The sequence below is a fragment of the Manis javanica genome, chromosome 5 (genome assembly GCF_040802235.1).
Source record: "Manis javanica isolate MJ-LG chromosome 5, MJ_LKY, whole genome shotgun sequence".
Lineage (NCBI taxonomy): Eukaryota > Metazoa > Chordata > Mammalia > Pholidota > Manidae > Manis > Manis javanica.
Genome location: NC_133160.1, coordinates 5,701,043 through 5,717,575, shown reverse-complemented (window position 1 = coordinate 5,717,575; position 16,533 = coordinate 5,701,043). Strand labels below are relative to the sequence as shown.

Here is a 16,533-nt window from a genome sequence, read left to right as displayed (position 1 = left end):
TGTAAAGCTAAATTTTTTTTAGAGCTTTGAATATTTCCAGATTTGAACATAAATCCTCAAAGAATTATAACTTTATATTGGCACTTTTCACATTGTTCCTTCAGTGCTTTGTTCTACAAGTCAGATTTTTTGTAGCTTAACCGCCATTAGCTCTGTATCTTTAATATTACTTCTACTCTAGGAGTTTTTTTTAATTATAATTTCATTTCTTTAGATAGCCAGAAAAACCTTCCTTTTACCTTAAGCTTTGGTTTCCCTTAAGAAAGGCAGTGTTATGTGGGGGAAGTCCGGTCTCAGCCGTGCTACTGGCTCAGTGAGTAGTAAGGTAAGTCATTTCCTTTTCCGTGATTAAGAGCTTAATCAAAATACCCCACATGCCTTCAATCAGTGAAGGCCCTTTTTTTTTAATATATCATGATATAAACAGATTTGGGGAAGGGGAAAGGCATTCACTTTTGGGGGGAGAACTGTTTCTGACAATGAAGCAGACTGGATACTCAGAACCCTTTCAGTTCAAACCTAGATAGAATTTATTTTTAATCTCTATGGACAGCTGAGCTAGCAAGAAGCAGAAAGACAAAATTAACCGGAAAACAGATCAGAACCAACAATGACGGAACCCCCAGTTGCACCAAGGACATTTGACAATCCTTGATAGCCTAATGTTTTCTAAGCTCTTCTTTCTTCACAGGGTAAGAACTTAGATCAAGACCCAGAAAGAAAGCCCTAGGACCCAAAAGGTCCCCGCCTCCGTCAAAGGGTGGATGTGACAAAAACCCTCCCTCAGAGAAAGGATACCTGGCTCAGGTTTGTGGGGAGGGGTCTAGGGTGTTGCCATAGGAGGGTCTTCTCAGAATCCCATCTAAAAGCTATTCAAGCAAAGTTGGAACAGTTCACATCATGTGGCTTCGAGGAAAGCAAGCTGAGAGTTCAAAGTAGCTCCAGTTGGTAGTGGCCACGAGGGCCTGGTAATCAGCACAAGTTTCCTGTGGGAGAACAGTCTTCACCCCAGGCCTCAATTCTACGTAAAACTCTAGGAACCATGGGTTTACAGTCAGAGGTGAGCAAACAGCCACCATGATGAGACTCAACAGAAACTAGAAGTGAGCCAGACTTGACCAGACAGTGGAATTAACAGACGGACAATAAGTATGCGGAGTATGTTTGAACTAAAATGGGACCAAGGATAAGGAGACTCCAAAAGTGACCATGCAGTTTTGAATAATGACAAAGAACTTATAGAAAACAGTAAACATTTTTGTAGCTTTCGTACTTCAGGCTTTTGGCCTTTTTGGGCAGCTTTTATCGTTTACCTTCCCACTCCCTTAGTGGGTGTTTTAATCTATGAAGCGTCTTTCCCAGTCACCTTGTGGTAAATTCACTCCACTCACTGCTCACCCCACACTGACTACCTGGGGCATCATTTTCTGACCTGACTTCTCTTCTCTCCCTGTCAACATTCTGCCTTTTCCTCGAGCTTCATGTCACCCCCACCCCACCACCCGCAGCATTTCCTCTGTGTCCTTTTCTTCAGGTTTGGCTCTTAACTCCTTCTCCCTCTCAACCTTGCGATTAGTGATAACTGAGTTATCACTAATCATAGAAGCGGCAGAATCCCAGTCCCTCCACATCATCCCTACATTAGGGTGTTTAGATCAATTTGTTGGCAATTTACAAAACTCTTCTTTAACCAAAAGAGCTGTATTTGAGTTACCTTCATGAGGTGAAAGTCTGCCAGATAATCATGTTTCTAAGGCAGTACAGTCGGAAGTTTCTTGCCAGGCCTCTAATACTTCGGACATTCTGTGGTGTTCGGCTGTACGTAGGTATTGATAGCTAAAAGCCCAGTGAAAACAATAAAAGAACATACCAGAAAGCAGCTAAGTATGCAGAAGCAATCCACCTGCCTGCACATTTATCAGGAGCTCTGAAAGTGATCAGACTCACTAGGTTCTGAGAAAATTGATCCACAACACTTCTCAGTAGCATATTTGTTAAAGAGAAGGGGGGAAAAAATTACCTCACTGGGGTCTCCCCAACTTGATTCTCTTGAACACTGGCTGTTTCAACCTTCAGTCTGTGGGATATTACGAAAGCCACCCAATTTCCTGGTATAATGAACTCTTAGGCTACTTGTGCACATACGAGATGTATTTGCCTTAAGCAGTACATTATGAATGGATCGCAGCAAAATGTCTAAGGCCTTCTATTCAGAAAAATCATGGCAAATACCAGACTGAAAAACCCTTCATTCACAAAATACTTTGGTAGCTGTCTATGTAGGAGTGAGTCTATAATTCCAGGGCCAAATCCTATTACTTTGTGTCTTAGTTATGTTTTTTGGTTTAGGTTGTTTTTTCCTTAGAAATGGACATGCAAATTGTAGCACTCAAATCTGTATGGAGGGTGTCAGGGTCAGCCCTGCGGTACTGGGTTGAATCACTGTCAGGAGTTTGCTGAGGTAATGGGGAACATCCCAACTGGACAGGCTGGAGTCATTTTTCTTTTTCAACAGGCTGATTCACATTCTGTCTCGTGTCACTGTACGACCTTGAGCAAGTTTGTCCATCCTTTTTTGCATTTTTTTCAGATGTATTTTTTTCAGTAATACAACAAACAATTGTTGCAGGGTCAGGGAGGGGAATGAGGAGTGACTGCTAATGGGTGTGAAGCTTTGGTCTGGTGGGAAATGTTCTCAGATAGTGGTGATGGTTGCACAACTCTGTAAATACTCCAAAAAACACATAAGTTGTACTCTTTAAAAGGGTGAATTTTGTGGCATGTGAGTTATATCTTAATAAAGCTGCTCTTTCTATAATTCAGTGTGTCAACAGTACAGGAATCCTCATGTCCCCATCACTCAGAATCCCCAGTTTGCAACTCATGGCCAACCTTGTTTTACCTACACCTGTATCCACTTGCCCCTTTCTTGAATTATTTTGAAGTGAATCTATCTAAATATTTCAGTATACATCTATGGATGCTGAGGACTTTTTGAAACAATCATAACATCATTACATCTAAATATTTATGTGGAAGCATAGATTTGGGTTTAATAGATTACCTCCCTGGAAACATACGTCCCAGACTTAGCTCAGTAATCCTTCGTCGTCTTCCTGTGTTGCTGCGTGGCCACCCATGCGGAGGAGTGAGTAGGGCCAGAAGAAAGTCGGAGCAAGTGGGTACCCAAAAAGGGTGTCCAGGTTTGCACTTGACATTGAAATCTCTTTTGTGGAGACTTCTGCCGAACAAATATCACTAGCTGTAGGCATTGCAGTGGCACCATTTTAATGATTTCTGTATCTGTAAAGACCAATAGGGGACAATAATTCTAATCCATGCTGTCATTCATAGCCTCAGCCTTTATGACTTAACTGCTCTTGCATATGAAACTGCTTGTTTTCCTTAAATGGAACTTGCTGATTCTATCCTTTTTTTCTTTTTTTTTTTTGCATGTTCATGGTGTTGCAGCTAGGAACAAGCCCTGCCTCTATACTGATCTGCCCTTTGCTTACATTTCGCTTTCCTAGTGAAGCCTTCCCTAAGTTGCCCCCAGCTCTCCCACCTCTGTCCTCCTCTCTGTGGGTCCCCACTTTGAACTTGTTGTTAAGTCAGTTTCTGTTGATTCCCTGGGGTCGGTTTTCCCCTCCCTGTTATCTGCTCCCATCTGCAGCATGTCAATTACTTGGCCCCAGAAGTTAACTTCCAAAAATGATAACAATTTAAAACATGAATTGTCTCAGCCAGAAATCAATCAGCTATCTCCTAGTCCCCAGCCTTCATGGGGACTACACATGGGGCGACCACAGATAGGGCAGTGCTGTAACCATAGGAAGGTTCCCACGAGAGTGACAACTTATTCGAGATGGAACCTGAGCCAGGCTCAGGAGACTGGGTTCTGGTTTGTTTAAATGAAATAAAACTGCAAACGTGCCTAGCAAGCAGTCTGCTCCCCGGTAGGTCCTCTCTGGATGTTTGGTCTGAATTTAGGGAAAGCAAAAAGCCTTATCAAGTAGTGCTGGACTGTGTAAGCTAGTGTTGTGGTTTTGGTGAGATTAAGAGAGAATATAACTGTAATGCTATGTGCTCAGCATAGCCCTGGTGCAGAGTCGGCACATAAAAAATGTTCATTGTTAAGTGTAAGCAAGGACCAGGAGATGGGCACACAGGTCAGAGCAGGGAGAAGTGTGCACTGGAGTGAGAAATACACGGGACTAGGTCCTTGCAGGCATCCACTGATTGTTTTCTCCTGGCTGTTCCAGAGCAAGTTTTAGGGAGCAGGAAGGAAAAAGCCCTGACCTCTATTGGAAATTTGCCCTAGTGGCCTCTCATCAGGAAAGTAAGGTTGTTCTTCCCGTGGGAGTTATTCAAGAGATGAGAATGCTGTGTGCTCCTACACTGAGCTTTTCAAACTGGGAACTTCACCCGATAAAGCAGAAGAGTATTTTTTTCTTCTTTTGTGGTTTCACATAGCAAATGTGTGACAGTCTCTACTTACAGATGAAGGGAGGCATCAGGCACTGAGGAGTGAGGGTGGCCTGAATTTCAGGTCTCCCCTCCTGCACCCTTTACACTTTACTCTTACTGTGCTTTCCAGAAAGTTTGCCTGCTTGGATAATCGTTTTGACAATTTTCCATGTTGTCAGCTCCATAGAATCCAGTTTCTGAGAACCAGCCAGTGACGTGCAGTGACATTGCATAATCTGCGTCTGCAGCCGGGGACACTAGCCGTGGAGCTCCAGGGAGCTGCTTCACACCGCCAGCATGAAAGGAGCGAGCGCTGTGGACGGTGGGCCCGCGGTGAGTGACGGGGGCTGTCTGAGCGGGCAGGGGGTCACAGCCTGTCCCGGAGGAGGACAGCGGCTGGTTTTAGTTTGGATTTTCTGAGGAAGTCAAAAGACGTTAAGTCTGAGATGGGAAAGTTAATGTAAGTTTAAGTGTGTAAAGTACATGTGCTGTGAAGCTCCTTACCAGTTCAATTCAGAGATGGATGCCAATTACTTTCTTACAGAAACCAGTTTATGCGGCTGATAGCACAGCCCATCCCTTTGGGTCCATTCACCTAACAAACCTTTTGGGCAGGACGTGAACCTCTGCCTCAGCCCATCCTGACCTCCCCTTTCTCTGGGCCCTGAAGACACTCACTGTCACTCCCTAGTGTTCTGATCGATTCTGAGCTCCATCCTTAGAGCAGAGCCCAGGCCTTGGCTTCAGACTCTGTGTTGAATCCACAGTGGATGTTCCACCTGTGATCTGCATGTCAACTTTTGTATTGATATGTGTGAGCAGAGCTCAACTCTGTGAATTGAGAAAAGATGTGCTATTTAGAAAATTGAAAGAGCTGCTTAAAAAAAAATGCTTGAACCAATCTCTTAATTACCCCTACCTTGATTATTCTTTGGACATTGGCTGCCCTGAGAAGAGTGGACCCTTGGGCAGGAGGCTCCCTGCAGCTGAAGCAGTACCTGCAGGAGCTGACCACTGAAGTCTGTTTGCAAACAGCACTCACAACCCAGCAACAAGTCCTTCCTTAGAGGAGGAATGGATGGAGCATCTCCAAGTTCAGCACACAATTTATCCTCTTTTGTTGTATATTGCTTTTTAAAATTTTTGTTTAGTTAAATTTGGGATTTTTATTTCAGCTGCTCAGGAACAAAATCAGTGGGTTTATATAAGTTCTGCCTTCGTCAATCATAGCCCTGTTATTCATATGGGCTGTACATTTGTTCATAAGTTCTAATAAACTGTTAGTCTTTCTTAGGGCCTGGTATGGAATGAATTCTGTCCCCCTCAAGTTCATATGTTGAAGCCCTAATCCCTAATATGACTGTATTTGAAGATAGTGTCTTTAGGGGGTAATTATGGTTAAATGAGGTCTCAGGGTGGGACCCTAATCCAATAGGACTGGTAGTCTTGTAAGTAAAGAAAGAGTGAAATCTCTCTCTCTCCCTCTCTTACTCTGGGAGCATGCAAAGGAAAGTAAGGGAAGCCCATGTGAGGACAAAAGCAGCCCTCTGCAAACCAGGAAAAAAGCTCTCACCAGAAACCAAATCCCTGTAGAACCTTGGTCTTTGACCTTCCAGCCTACAGAATGATAAGAAAAATAAATTTCCCCTGTTTAAGCCAAAAAAAAAAAAAATGCTTTAACACGGGGAAGTGAAGCTCAGGGATTCCCTTGCTATACCTTTTTAAAAATTTAAGTAGAACAGGAAAAAATGAGCTTGCTTCAAGGAGCTAGGAATTAAATGTATATCATTTATTATTACAGTAATAGGCCTCACTGGTAGAATTTATGGCTGAATAACCCTTGACAAGCTGTCTTATATAGATTGTGTGTAAATAGCTGCCCTAGAATTTTTGTATCCATTGAATTAATATCATTCTGATATTCAGTCCTCATTCACATTCTCCAAAAATATCCTTCCTAGCTTTTTTAGCTATATTATTTGTGTGTATGTTTGTCTTTCCAATCCAGGATTCATTCCAGGATCACACAGTACACTCTTTGTCGTCCTTAATCTAAGACAATCCACTACTTTTTACTTGTTTCATAACACCAACTTTTTTTCTGACTATCCCAGAATTTTTTATGATTTAGACTTTTTATCTATGTGCCACTTATTCTGCCTGACTTCTTTAGCACTTTACAGTGTGTTATTAACATGGATGTGTACATATAACATTCGTTCGATGTTCCCAGCGTCCCATGCAGTCCTCTCATCAATGTCATGCAGATGCTAACAGCCGACTCCTCCTGGCCCAAGGCTGATGCTCTACTTGCATTTTCTCATTGCAGCCTCACAACATCTCCATGAAGAAGTGTCCCTCTTACCCCCTTTTTACATATGGGGAAAGTAGGCTTCATTGGCTTGCCGAGGTCATATGCCAGTAAGCAGAAGCCAGGAGTCACCCCTGAGCAGGCTTCGCCAGAGCCGAGCTCTTACCCAGCTCATTATATTCTGACCCGTAGACCCCAGGTAGGCACACTGTTCACAAAGAGCCCGATGGTGTTTTACCACTCATCTCTGTTGCCTATTCTTTTTTGTTTTTACAACCCTTTGAAAGTATAAAATCACTCTTAACTCTTGGATCAATCATCTCAATTTGATCTGGAGGCCATAGTTTGCCAGCCTGTGTCACAGATGAACAAGTCTCAACTCCTACAGGCCACCCCCACCCAATACTGGCAGTACCAGGGCCAGAACCCATCTTCACCTCCTAGTTCAGAGGCGCCCTCAGTAATGGCTTCTTGGGGATCCCTTCAGAGCTGTCCGTGTGCATACAAGATAGTATTTGTTTAAGGTTTTGGACAAATAGGATCAGCAGCTGGAAAACTATTGAGCTCTTGCCTCTTAAAATCAACAGTACATCCTAGAGTTCCATTTCCTTTAGCACCATTAATGTACCTTATTATTGCTAATGCCTATATTGCTGCATAATTGCTTTGTATTAAATAGTACTCTAAGGAGTCAGACATGTAAGCGGCTCTGAGCTTTAGTGCTGTTTGACTTTGGAACAACCCAACTTTGATGCCGAGGCACCCCAGATCACCTTTCCCACCCAAAGCTGCTTGTGTGTATTGGCTGGTGAACACTGACTGCCTTTTCTATGCTCCGTAGCATTCCAGGTCCTTGTTCTACAACAGGAGAGCTTTCCCCTTTGCACATAGCAGATTTTGTGTAGTTGGCTGACTTCTTTTTAGGTTTTCCTTTATTGTTGTATAAAACAGAGAAAACCGAAAACAAGTATGGCGATATTAGTGATAGGAAACGCTAGTTTCAAACAGTACAATTGCAACAAAGGCAGAGATCATTACGCATGGCAAAAGGAGTACACCTAACATGCCATTCATTGGTTTACTGGGTGGGAGCTGATTGACTTCCATGTTCAACTCCCTTCAAGATATGCTAGAAAATTAGGTCTAAAACACGAGGCAAGGGATTTTATTATATATAAGTCTTTGTTTTGGATTTGTGGTGGTTTCAAAAGCCTTATTTATGAAAATAGGGTCTGCACATACTTTAGTAATTCAGACCTATTGGTTACAAATTGTGCTTACTTGAGTGTGTGTGTATGTGCTGTGCATACACACACATGCACCATTAGAGGTGATAATTCAGTTAGCATCTTTGTGCACAGACATCTTTGTCTCACTGGGGTGAATGTCTAGGAACTGAAGGATTACTGAGTTAAATAAGCATAATATTTGTTTTCCATCACTATCTGAGAATATCCAAAACTTGATTCTATTTTAAGTCTACTTCCCACAATATTTTCTCTGCAGCCCATACTTTCTCTCCTTTGTAAATATGGCTATATGAGGACTTGGTTTTTCTGAAGGAAGTTTTCAAACAAGTGTTTTTATCATGTTACTGAAAAATGGATGGTCCAGAGAGCTGATTAAAGTAATATTTGTTTTAAGAACATTTAAATGTTTCCTAAGTGCTCTGAACATACCAGATTTAGCCTTGATTAAAGAGCAAATATCCATTGGTCCTCTTCTATCCCAACTCTCTCAAGGAGGGTCAAGGTAAAGACTTTGAATTTTAAAAAACAGTCACCAACATTCCCAGGGTTGGTGTAGACCCTGACGGACTGCAGTGCTGTCAGAGGCAGCTGCCACCTGCCGAGACTCACCTGGCCTCGGAGCTTGTAGGCAAGAATGCTTGGTGAGGTATCATTTGTGAATAGGGAACAACTTCAGGCTCTCCTGTACCTTTAGCAGCTCTGAGCAAGACATTTTAACTCCGTCCTTGTTGAAGATGAGCAAATGGGATCGTGGGGACCGTGTGCCGAGAATTTACCATGACCACAAGGTGCTGCCAGCTCCCCACCACATGCCCCTCTTTCCGCTGCTGGTCCTGGCCCTCGGATGCCCCTTTATCACCGTGGCTGGGTCACAGGTTCTCCACTTGAGCATCTCCTCCACCCACAGGCCTCTCTGGACCACCCTATCCAAACGCCTCTCCTTCCACACTCACCTCCGTAGTCTCATCTATCTCGCCTTCTCTTATCAGAATCTGAAACTGTCTTTCCTGGTTGTCTGTTCCCCCTTCTGGAAAATGAGCTCCGTCAAGGGCAGACCTGGGCTTTCTTGCTCAGTACTGCATGTCTAGTGCCTCCACATAGTAGGTAGGTGCCCTGTGTTGGTGAATGAATGGGAGGCTCCAGGAGGGCAGGTGGAGCCCTTGCGAGAGCCACAAGCTTCCCAGTTGTCAGGTATCTGGGAACGGAGGCCACGCTCCCTCTTAGCTCTCCTGCCCCTACCTGGCCCCAGCCTGACCCACGTAGCCTAGACTCTCTCAGGAACTGGCCCCTTCCTTCTCTCGAGGCCACATGTTACCTTAGACCTATGACAAGTTGAAATCAAGGTCACAAGGCCCTGTGGCCTCCCCTGACCTTCTCAGCAACCCCATCCCTTCACCCACTTCACAAGGCAGAACAGCCCACACACAACACCCAGCTTGAAGACACAACTCAGTGTCCATTATTTATCCAGTCACCCAACGCCTAGTTATGGGGCTCTGGGTTTGTAGTTTATGAACTCAGAGCAAACATCCCAGTGGAGTCAGAAAGTCAGTACGTGAGTAAATGGACACAGTACTTTCAGGTGGTGAATAACTGCCATGAGGAAGATAAAACAAGGTAATCTGATAGAGTTGATGGACAGAAAGGGCATCTCTGGAGACCGGAATGCTGGGAAAAGGATCCTCAGCAGAGGGAACAGCAAATGCAAAGGCCCTGCAGTGAGAGGGCATTCAGCATTTAGTAACGGGTCTGAAAAAAGGCCAGTGTTGTTGGGGCAGAGTGAACAGGGAGAGAAAGAGGGCAGAAATGGGGCCTATGGGGTGCGCAGGATCCCGTTCACACAGGGCCGTTGGTCCTGTAAGAGCTTTGAAGTGCATTCTAATTGCAGAGGAAGCCACTGGCCTATTTAAAGCAAGAGATGGCATGATCGGCTTTCTGCCTCTGAGAGATCTCTCAGGCTGCTCCGTAGCGGACGTGCCGTCGCAGGGAAGAGCACGGAGAGGAATCGTGAGACAAGTACAGGTAGCTTCACACTCCATTTTAGGTGGGGCTCTCATTTCTTAGTGGACACGAGAATAGTTTGCCCTATCTTTTGAAAAAAACAAAACCATTGATGTTTGAGGCTGTCAGGGGATGTGAGCAGAAAGAATAGTAAATAAGGGTGTGCATAGCTTTTATCGAACTGCACATGCTGTATTTCCTTTTTTTCTTCTTTTTAAAGAAACCGGTATTTGTCATCCACCAAACTTGTTTCCGTTTCCTGTTGAGACAGTACACCTTTCATTCATTCAACAAATATTGAGTGCCTACTCTGTGCCAGGCACTGTTCCGAATGCCACAGAGGACAAAACGTGTCTCATCCCCTTTCTCAATATTTAATAAATCATCATTATAGTTAATAAAAACTCCATGACATGATATCATACTTCCCCTATTTAATAACCTTTATTCTCTTACCATTTTATTTGCTATAAAGCCTACTTTTAAAAACAAAAAGCTAAGCAGAACACCACCATGACCCCAAAAGTTAAAAAAGTCTGCTACCAGACTATTCAAAGGAAAGTGGCCTACATGATAACGGAATGGGGAAGCAACCAGAGAAACTTAACGTGGTCTTTTTGGAACTGTGATGACTAAGGGAGGAAATGACAAGTGGCTAGAGGGGAAATAACTTCACAGGAGGAAGGTGGGAGGCTGGTAAAAAAGATGCCTCTTCAAATGATATTCGAATACTCCAACATGAGTTGCAAAAAGGGGAAATAAGTATTTTAGGAACCATTTCCAAATGTGCTGCTCATAAACCATTTGTCTCTTGGCATGAAGGGGGCTCCTGTGTTCACAGCCCAGAGTGGAGTTGGCACCAAGAACGCCTCCTGCCCTCCTTCCAGGCACAGCACCTCCCGGCTCTGCCTACAGGCTTTGCAGGCTCTTACAAGGCCAACGCCAGTAGGAAAAGCGTGGGAGCCACTGAGAGGTTATTCAGAGGCAAGTCTGGGCAACTTGTAGGGCCACTCACTCCAGAGGGAATTTCCCCATGAGTTTAAAAGTTAGTGAATGTAAAGTACTGTTCTTTTTCATTAAACTGGCGCTCCTCCACAGATTCAAGAGCACCTTTTGTGTTGAACATCTGTGACAGGCAGTCTGTCCTTTCGGGGGAAGAAAAGAAGTAAGAAAACAGTAGGAGATGTTTGCCATCTGGTTAACAGAAAATGTGGAATGTTCACTGCGGGTGGGTTCAGAATGTCAGCTCACTGGGAGGTTGAAAGGGCACGCCAGCGGCCGGGAACGGTGTACTCCACGTGGCCTCTCCCTGCAGGGATTCCCCGAAGTGAGGAGATCCTTAGCTGTGGTGAAATTCACAGGGTCCTTTACATGCATCCGTCTAACCTTCCTTCGGGCGTCCCAAGTAAGGCTTGTGATGGGGTCATCTGAGCCCGTCGTTGACAACAAAATGAATAACTCCAGTGAACTGGAATAAATTCACACAAACAGAATGGGAGGAAAGCTTAAATAATGGGGCAGCCCCTGCCTCACTAACACCCCTAAAGTGATCCCAGGAAATGGGGAATTCAGTCAACAAGCATGAACTCTCACCATTTCTTTGTGGTCCATTAAACAGCTTGGGCCAACTTCGAATTCCTCCTGATGCATCAAATGGAAAAATGACCTTAGGAGACCTTGACTGCAGACCTAAAAGACGATTTTAAGTGAAGTACACAGATTTAAAAAAAATTTAATGTTAATTACGTATTTTAATGTGCATTAGAAAAAAACTAGGCACAAGTGTTTGAGACTAGTTCATCAAACTTGTCATCTTGTAGGTAATATTGCTTAGAGAGATTTTTTTTTAATTGGCCGAGTTTAATATTTTACTTTAAGTTAAAAAATATACAAATGGCATGTGGACTTGACAGGAGGCATGCAGTTAATAGACACACGAAGTTGAAGAAACACAGGTTTTGACAAAGCTTTCTCCTAATTGGTAAAATTGCTTATGACCAAATAGCACAAAATACCTTCTGTCACCAGTACCGTTCCTGTCCTTTACCCCTCAAAAACACAAGGAAGGAGAGGAAAAGAAGCTACCTGACGTATTTTTAATCCCTCTCATGGTTTTCATGAAGCAAAAGACAAGAGTAAGGAAAAGAAGGCATGCACAGTGTGGGGTGTTACAGCTGCACGGGAGCCCCGCACAGCCGCCTCACCGTTGGATGCAGAGACCGAGGCCCAGGGGCTCTCGGACACTTGTTCTCCTCCCCGCAGGAATTTCTCTCCAGTGAGGGCTGAATCCTCAGCCACACACCTTGGCCCAGCCTTGCTCCCGACTCAGTTATCTTAGTAACTCAGGGATTTGGTGAGCAAGGAGTGAGCTTAGAGGTCAAGGGCAGGGGTGAAGGAGACAGCTATCATAAATATGCTGGGTCTCTAGGGAGCTCTGAGCTATAGAACACAATTTGGTATAACATGGACCCGACCGGGCCACATCTAAAAAAAGCAATTACTTGATCTTATTGTATCATTTCAATCCTGAGCTTAGGTCAAGGGAACCTAGTTTACCTCATTCCCCCCAGCATACAGTGTCAGACATACAGGAGGTGTTTAATAAATAATTTGCTCAATCAGTGAAACACTGAAAGTGCATTACAGCAAGGTTCCCATGAACAGGTCAAGTCAGTTCACACAAGCTGATCTGGTCAAGACCCAGACCTGTTGGAAAACCACAATATTCAGGCGTCAGGAAAGCAAATGTTTCCTTTCCACTGGGTGGCTTTGGAACTTTTTTCTGGCCACGGCCTCTTTCTCAAAGTCTCATTAGTAGGCAGTGCCTTCTGCAGCTACGAAAGTCCCTGTGATGAGTGGCTTTTTCATCTGAACCCTCAAGAAGAATTCAAAGCTGGAGAGATCAGAGTTCAGCGTCATGGAGAAGCCGTTTGTGCACGCCTGGTCACAGACTGTGCCATCATCCAGGGCCATTTTTAGTGGTGTTAGGAAAACAGGGAATCATTCTTCTATTTTTATTTTTCTCTCATTTCCCTCCTCATTTCCAAGTTCACCAGGTTTATTTACTTCTCTGTCCCCACTGCCTCTAGATAGACCCACCACGATGGCTATTTGTATCTAGATGGATAGGAGGGAACCAATGGGAATGTCGCGCGAACTGTTATGTAAGTGGCCCCATCCCTTCCCTGGGCTGTCGGCTGCAGCCCAGAGCTCCTGGCAAGGACAGCTGCAGGGACAGCACTGTTCAGGCCCAAGTGCTTGAGACCCCAGACCTCACACATTCCAGCACGACCTACAACAGGAGAATTTCCCTTCGAAGCGGTTTCTGCCAGTGTTTTCCATTATATGGAATAATCACCTTTAAAAAATAATTTCTTTAAAGGATCAGGATGAAGGTGAATGTAAGTATCTGAGCTTCTCTCTGGGGGGATCCATTTCTTGCAACTGTTGGGTTTCTTGGGACTCTAAGTGTAAGGGGTCCATTGTTATCTCAGAATTTTCCCCCTAGGTTAAGGGAATAGGTAATGGCATTTCCCAAATGACTCACCCAGTGGAAATAATTGAAAGTTGTTTTAAGTCCCAGGTATTGAAACAAAAAAGAGACTTTATATTTTGGTTATAAGCTATATTCTACTCGAGTTTTTTTTCTTAAGCTTAAAGGTTACTTTAAACGTTAAGGTAATTGGAAAAGAGAATTTCAGTATTTCACCTTCAGTTAAGTGACTTCTAATCCCTTTCTCCACATTCTGGAGCCTGTCATTTGAGAATTTGTCAACTTTTTCAAAAGGGGAGCTGAAGCAGAAGCCTAGTCCTTTTCCCAGCCTTTCTGGCAAACCCACCTCCCCACACAAAGACGGCAGCTTTCCCTCGGTCTTTCTCACTTAATTCCTTTGCTGAGTTTTTTTTTTAAAACAGCTCCAGGAGAAACGACATTTCTTTATGTTGTTGAAGGATGCAAGAAATTACTTAGCTGTCCCCTCGTTTTTAAAAAAAGTTTGAATATTTCTGAAACTGAAATGCCGAGGACCGAAGCAGAGCTGTGTCCAGCTCCGTAAGACCTCAGACCCATCCTCTCACCACGTTCGACAGGACAGATTAAAAGGATATACTTTAATATAGTTGCAAATCTCGACAAGTGCTGGTTGTGAAAACCATTTGACTATCTTAAGTGACTCTCAGTTCCCTCCGGTTGGTGGCATTTGACTTAACTGTTGCTGTGAAAAGCTACTGAAATTCAGGAGGGAGAGTAAACACGAAGGCAGCCGCTTCTTTCTTGGACAAGTATTTCAAAGGGAGATTCTTAAAGAGGAGGGAAGCCACAAGAAGGGACACAGGGAAGATAGGAAGATGAGGGACGGAAAGAGAAGAAAATGAATGATAAAGGAGGAGTGAAAAGAAAGAGGTGTTGGTGGTTGTCTGGTGTTCCAGTTCGAACAGCGGGGCTCAAAATGCAACTCCACGTGAAAGGAAAGTAGCAAATGGTTATTCTGGGGGCCTTCGCCCGTGTTCCCTGCATGCAGTACACAACTCTAATTCGGAGAAACAGCCACACAACTTACCACTTGAGTTAAAGTTGTTTTCATCAGCTCACCACCCCCCTCTGCGGAGGCACACTTTGTCATTCACTCATCTGTCCAAATGCACATGTTATCTGGTGATGGAGTCTGTGCTAAGCACCATGATTTGTAGGCTAAAAGGGCAGAACTCGGGGGTAAGAACTACCTGTGTTCCGATCTTGGTTCTGTTCCTTGCTTTCTGAGCAACCTTAGACTATTTGCTCACCCTCTCTGTGCCTCAGCGTTCTTACCTCTTAAGACAGGATATTAGTAAGTACTTGCTGCATGGAATTGGGAATATCAAATGAGGTCATCTACGCTAGTGATCTGTGGCAGTGCCTGTCGGCTCTCCTTGTTAAGGAGGCTAAATAGTAGACAGCAAAATGAACATGTGCCAGACTCGGTATGCACCCAAAAGATTCAAGAGGATGTTTTGTCCCCTTGATTAATTAGGAAATTGGTATTAGCGGACAGTGCGTAAGAAGCAGTCTGCGTTGTTAGGCAGCGTTTGCAAAGCGGGGATCCTTTCCAGATCATCTGGGTTGTGCTCCTCCCATCTTTCAGAGGTGAACTCAAAGAAAGCTGGTACCCACCCAAATCCCTCACAGAAGCATCAAGTAGATATTTTGTCTCTTCCCCAGAGTTGTCCCTTCCTCTGCCTTTCTTCCCTTTTTGCAGAACGTGGATGGGAAAATGGGGGTGGTGAGGGGATTTTTCTTATGCTCTTGGAAACTCCTTTCCTAACATAATGTGCTTTAAAAAAATGATGGAAAATAAACACACACAAGCCAACAGATAAGCACCCTTCTCTCAGCTTTGATCTTTCCAAGCCTATCTGCGCATTTACATAAAATGAAATACTTCCAAGTACAATCAAGGGGGGACAGCTGTCTTTACAGATGATCAAAGAGCTTCCTCCGTTCTTTGTTTACTTCTGATGTTCGGAGTCTGGGCTCCACTGCCTCATAAAGACATATAAGGGGGTCTTTCCCTGATCTCAGAGTACAGGCTCTTACATCCAGGGAACGTGTTCATGACCCTCAGGGATTCACATTTCCCATATATCAAAGGATGTGAAATAGTTTTACAGTGTACACTGTAAAAAAACTGTGGTTTATGTATGAATACTCTCTCATGGCCCTTAGAGGGGAAGTACGAACGACTCCGCCACCTTCTAAAACTAAGAATCCTTGGAAATAGGTCATGGAATCTGTGAGAAGGAAGTTGGAATGCCACACATGGGTGTTCTTCAAAGAAGGGTTGTAGTAGAAGACAAGTGCCCATCTTGTGGGGTTCCCTGACTGCACAGAGCAGGAGCCCCAGTGGTTAGGTTACTTGCCGCTCGGGGTTCCATGTTTACTATCTCTTTCTTTTGTTTGGGGCACTGATTTATTTACTACTTCCTGCTGTGAGCTGGTGACCTCGAGGTATGATTTACCTTCCCAAGGAGATGATAATATTCCAGCTGCTCTGATGGAAACCATCTCAGGATCTCTACTCTCCCATCCCCTGGCCACTTTCTAATTTTCAGAGTACAAGAATCGGGGGGATAGGGAAACATTTGTGAAGGGAGGCGAAAGCAGGATGGGGCTGTGATGCTGAGCTGACCCCTGGGAATGAGAGACAGAGAGAGCCTCAAACTATGAGCAACTTGTACCAGCCTTGGACATAACATAATGGGGGGCTTGGAGCATATTGCCCATTAGAGGGGTCCTGCATTGGGCCAAAATGCTCCAGCCCCCTGCCTATTAAATTTGTTTGCAGAGGAAACAAAGGCGGAGCCTTTCAGACCAGACCTCCGCAGTGGGCTGGACTCAGCAGCAGATACTTCACTGGGCCCAGGTAGTTGTATTTTAAAATCTGCCTGAGTGTGCCACAGTCTCAACCACTCCCAAGTGTCTCACACCTGGCCTGCCCACTTACATATACTTCTTGCCCAACTCCTATA

The 16,533-nt window shown here is 44.2% G+C and overlaps 1 protein-coding gene across 5 annotated transcripts in view; it reads left to right on the top strand.

Moving 5' to 3' along the window:
* The first annotated feature begins 109 nt into the window (after positions 1-109).
* Positions 110-16,533, top strand: part of CASS4 (Cas scaffold protein family member 4) — a 40,728-nt gene continuing 24,304 nt past the window's right edge. The window contains exons 1-3 of one of the 5 annotated variants that reach the window (XM_017673415.3): positions 110-325; positions 692-807; positions 4,647-4,800. In XM_017673415.3, coding sequence (XP_017528904.3) covers positions 4,765-4,800 — 36 coding nt within the window. In that variant the 5' untranslated portion in view covers positions 110-325; positions 692-807; positions 4,647-4,764. Of the gene's footprint in view, positions 326-691; positions 808-3,829; positions 4,801-12,980; positions 13,431-16,533 lie in introns of those variants that run through there. The other 4 variants (XM_037006335.2, XM_073236412.1, XM_037006334.2 and 1 more) reach the window with 4 other exon arrangements.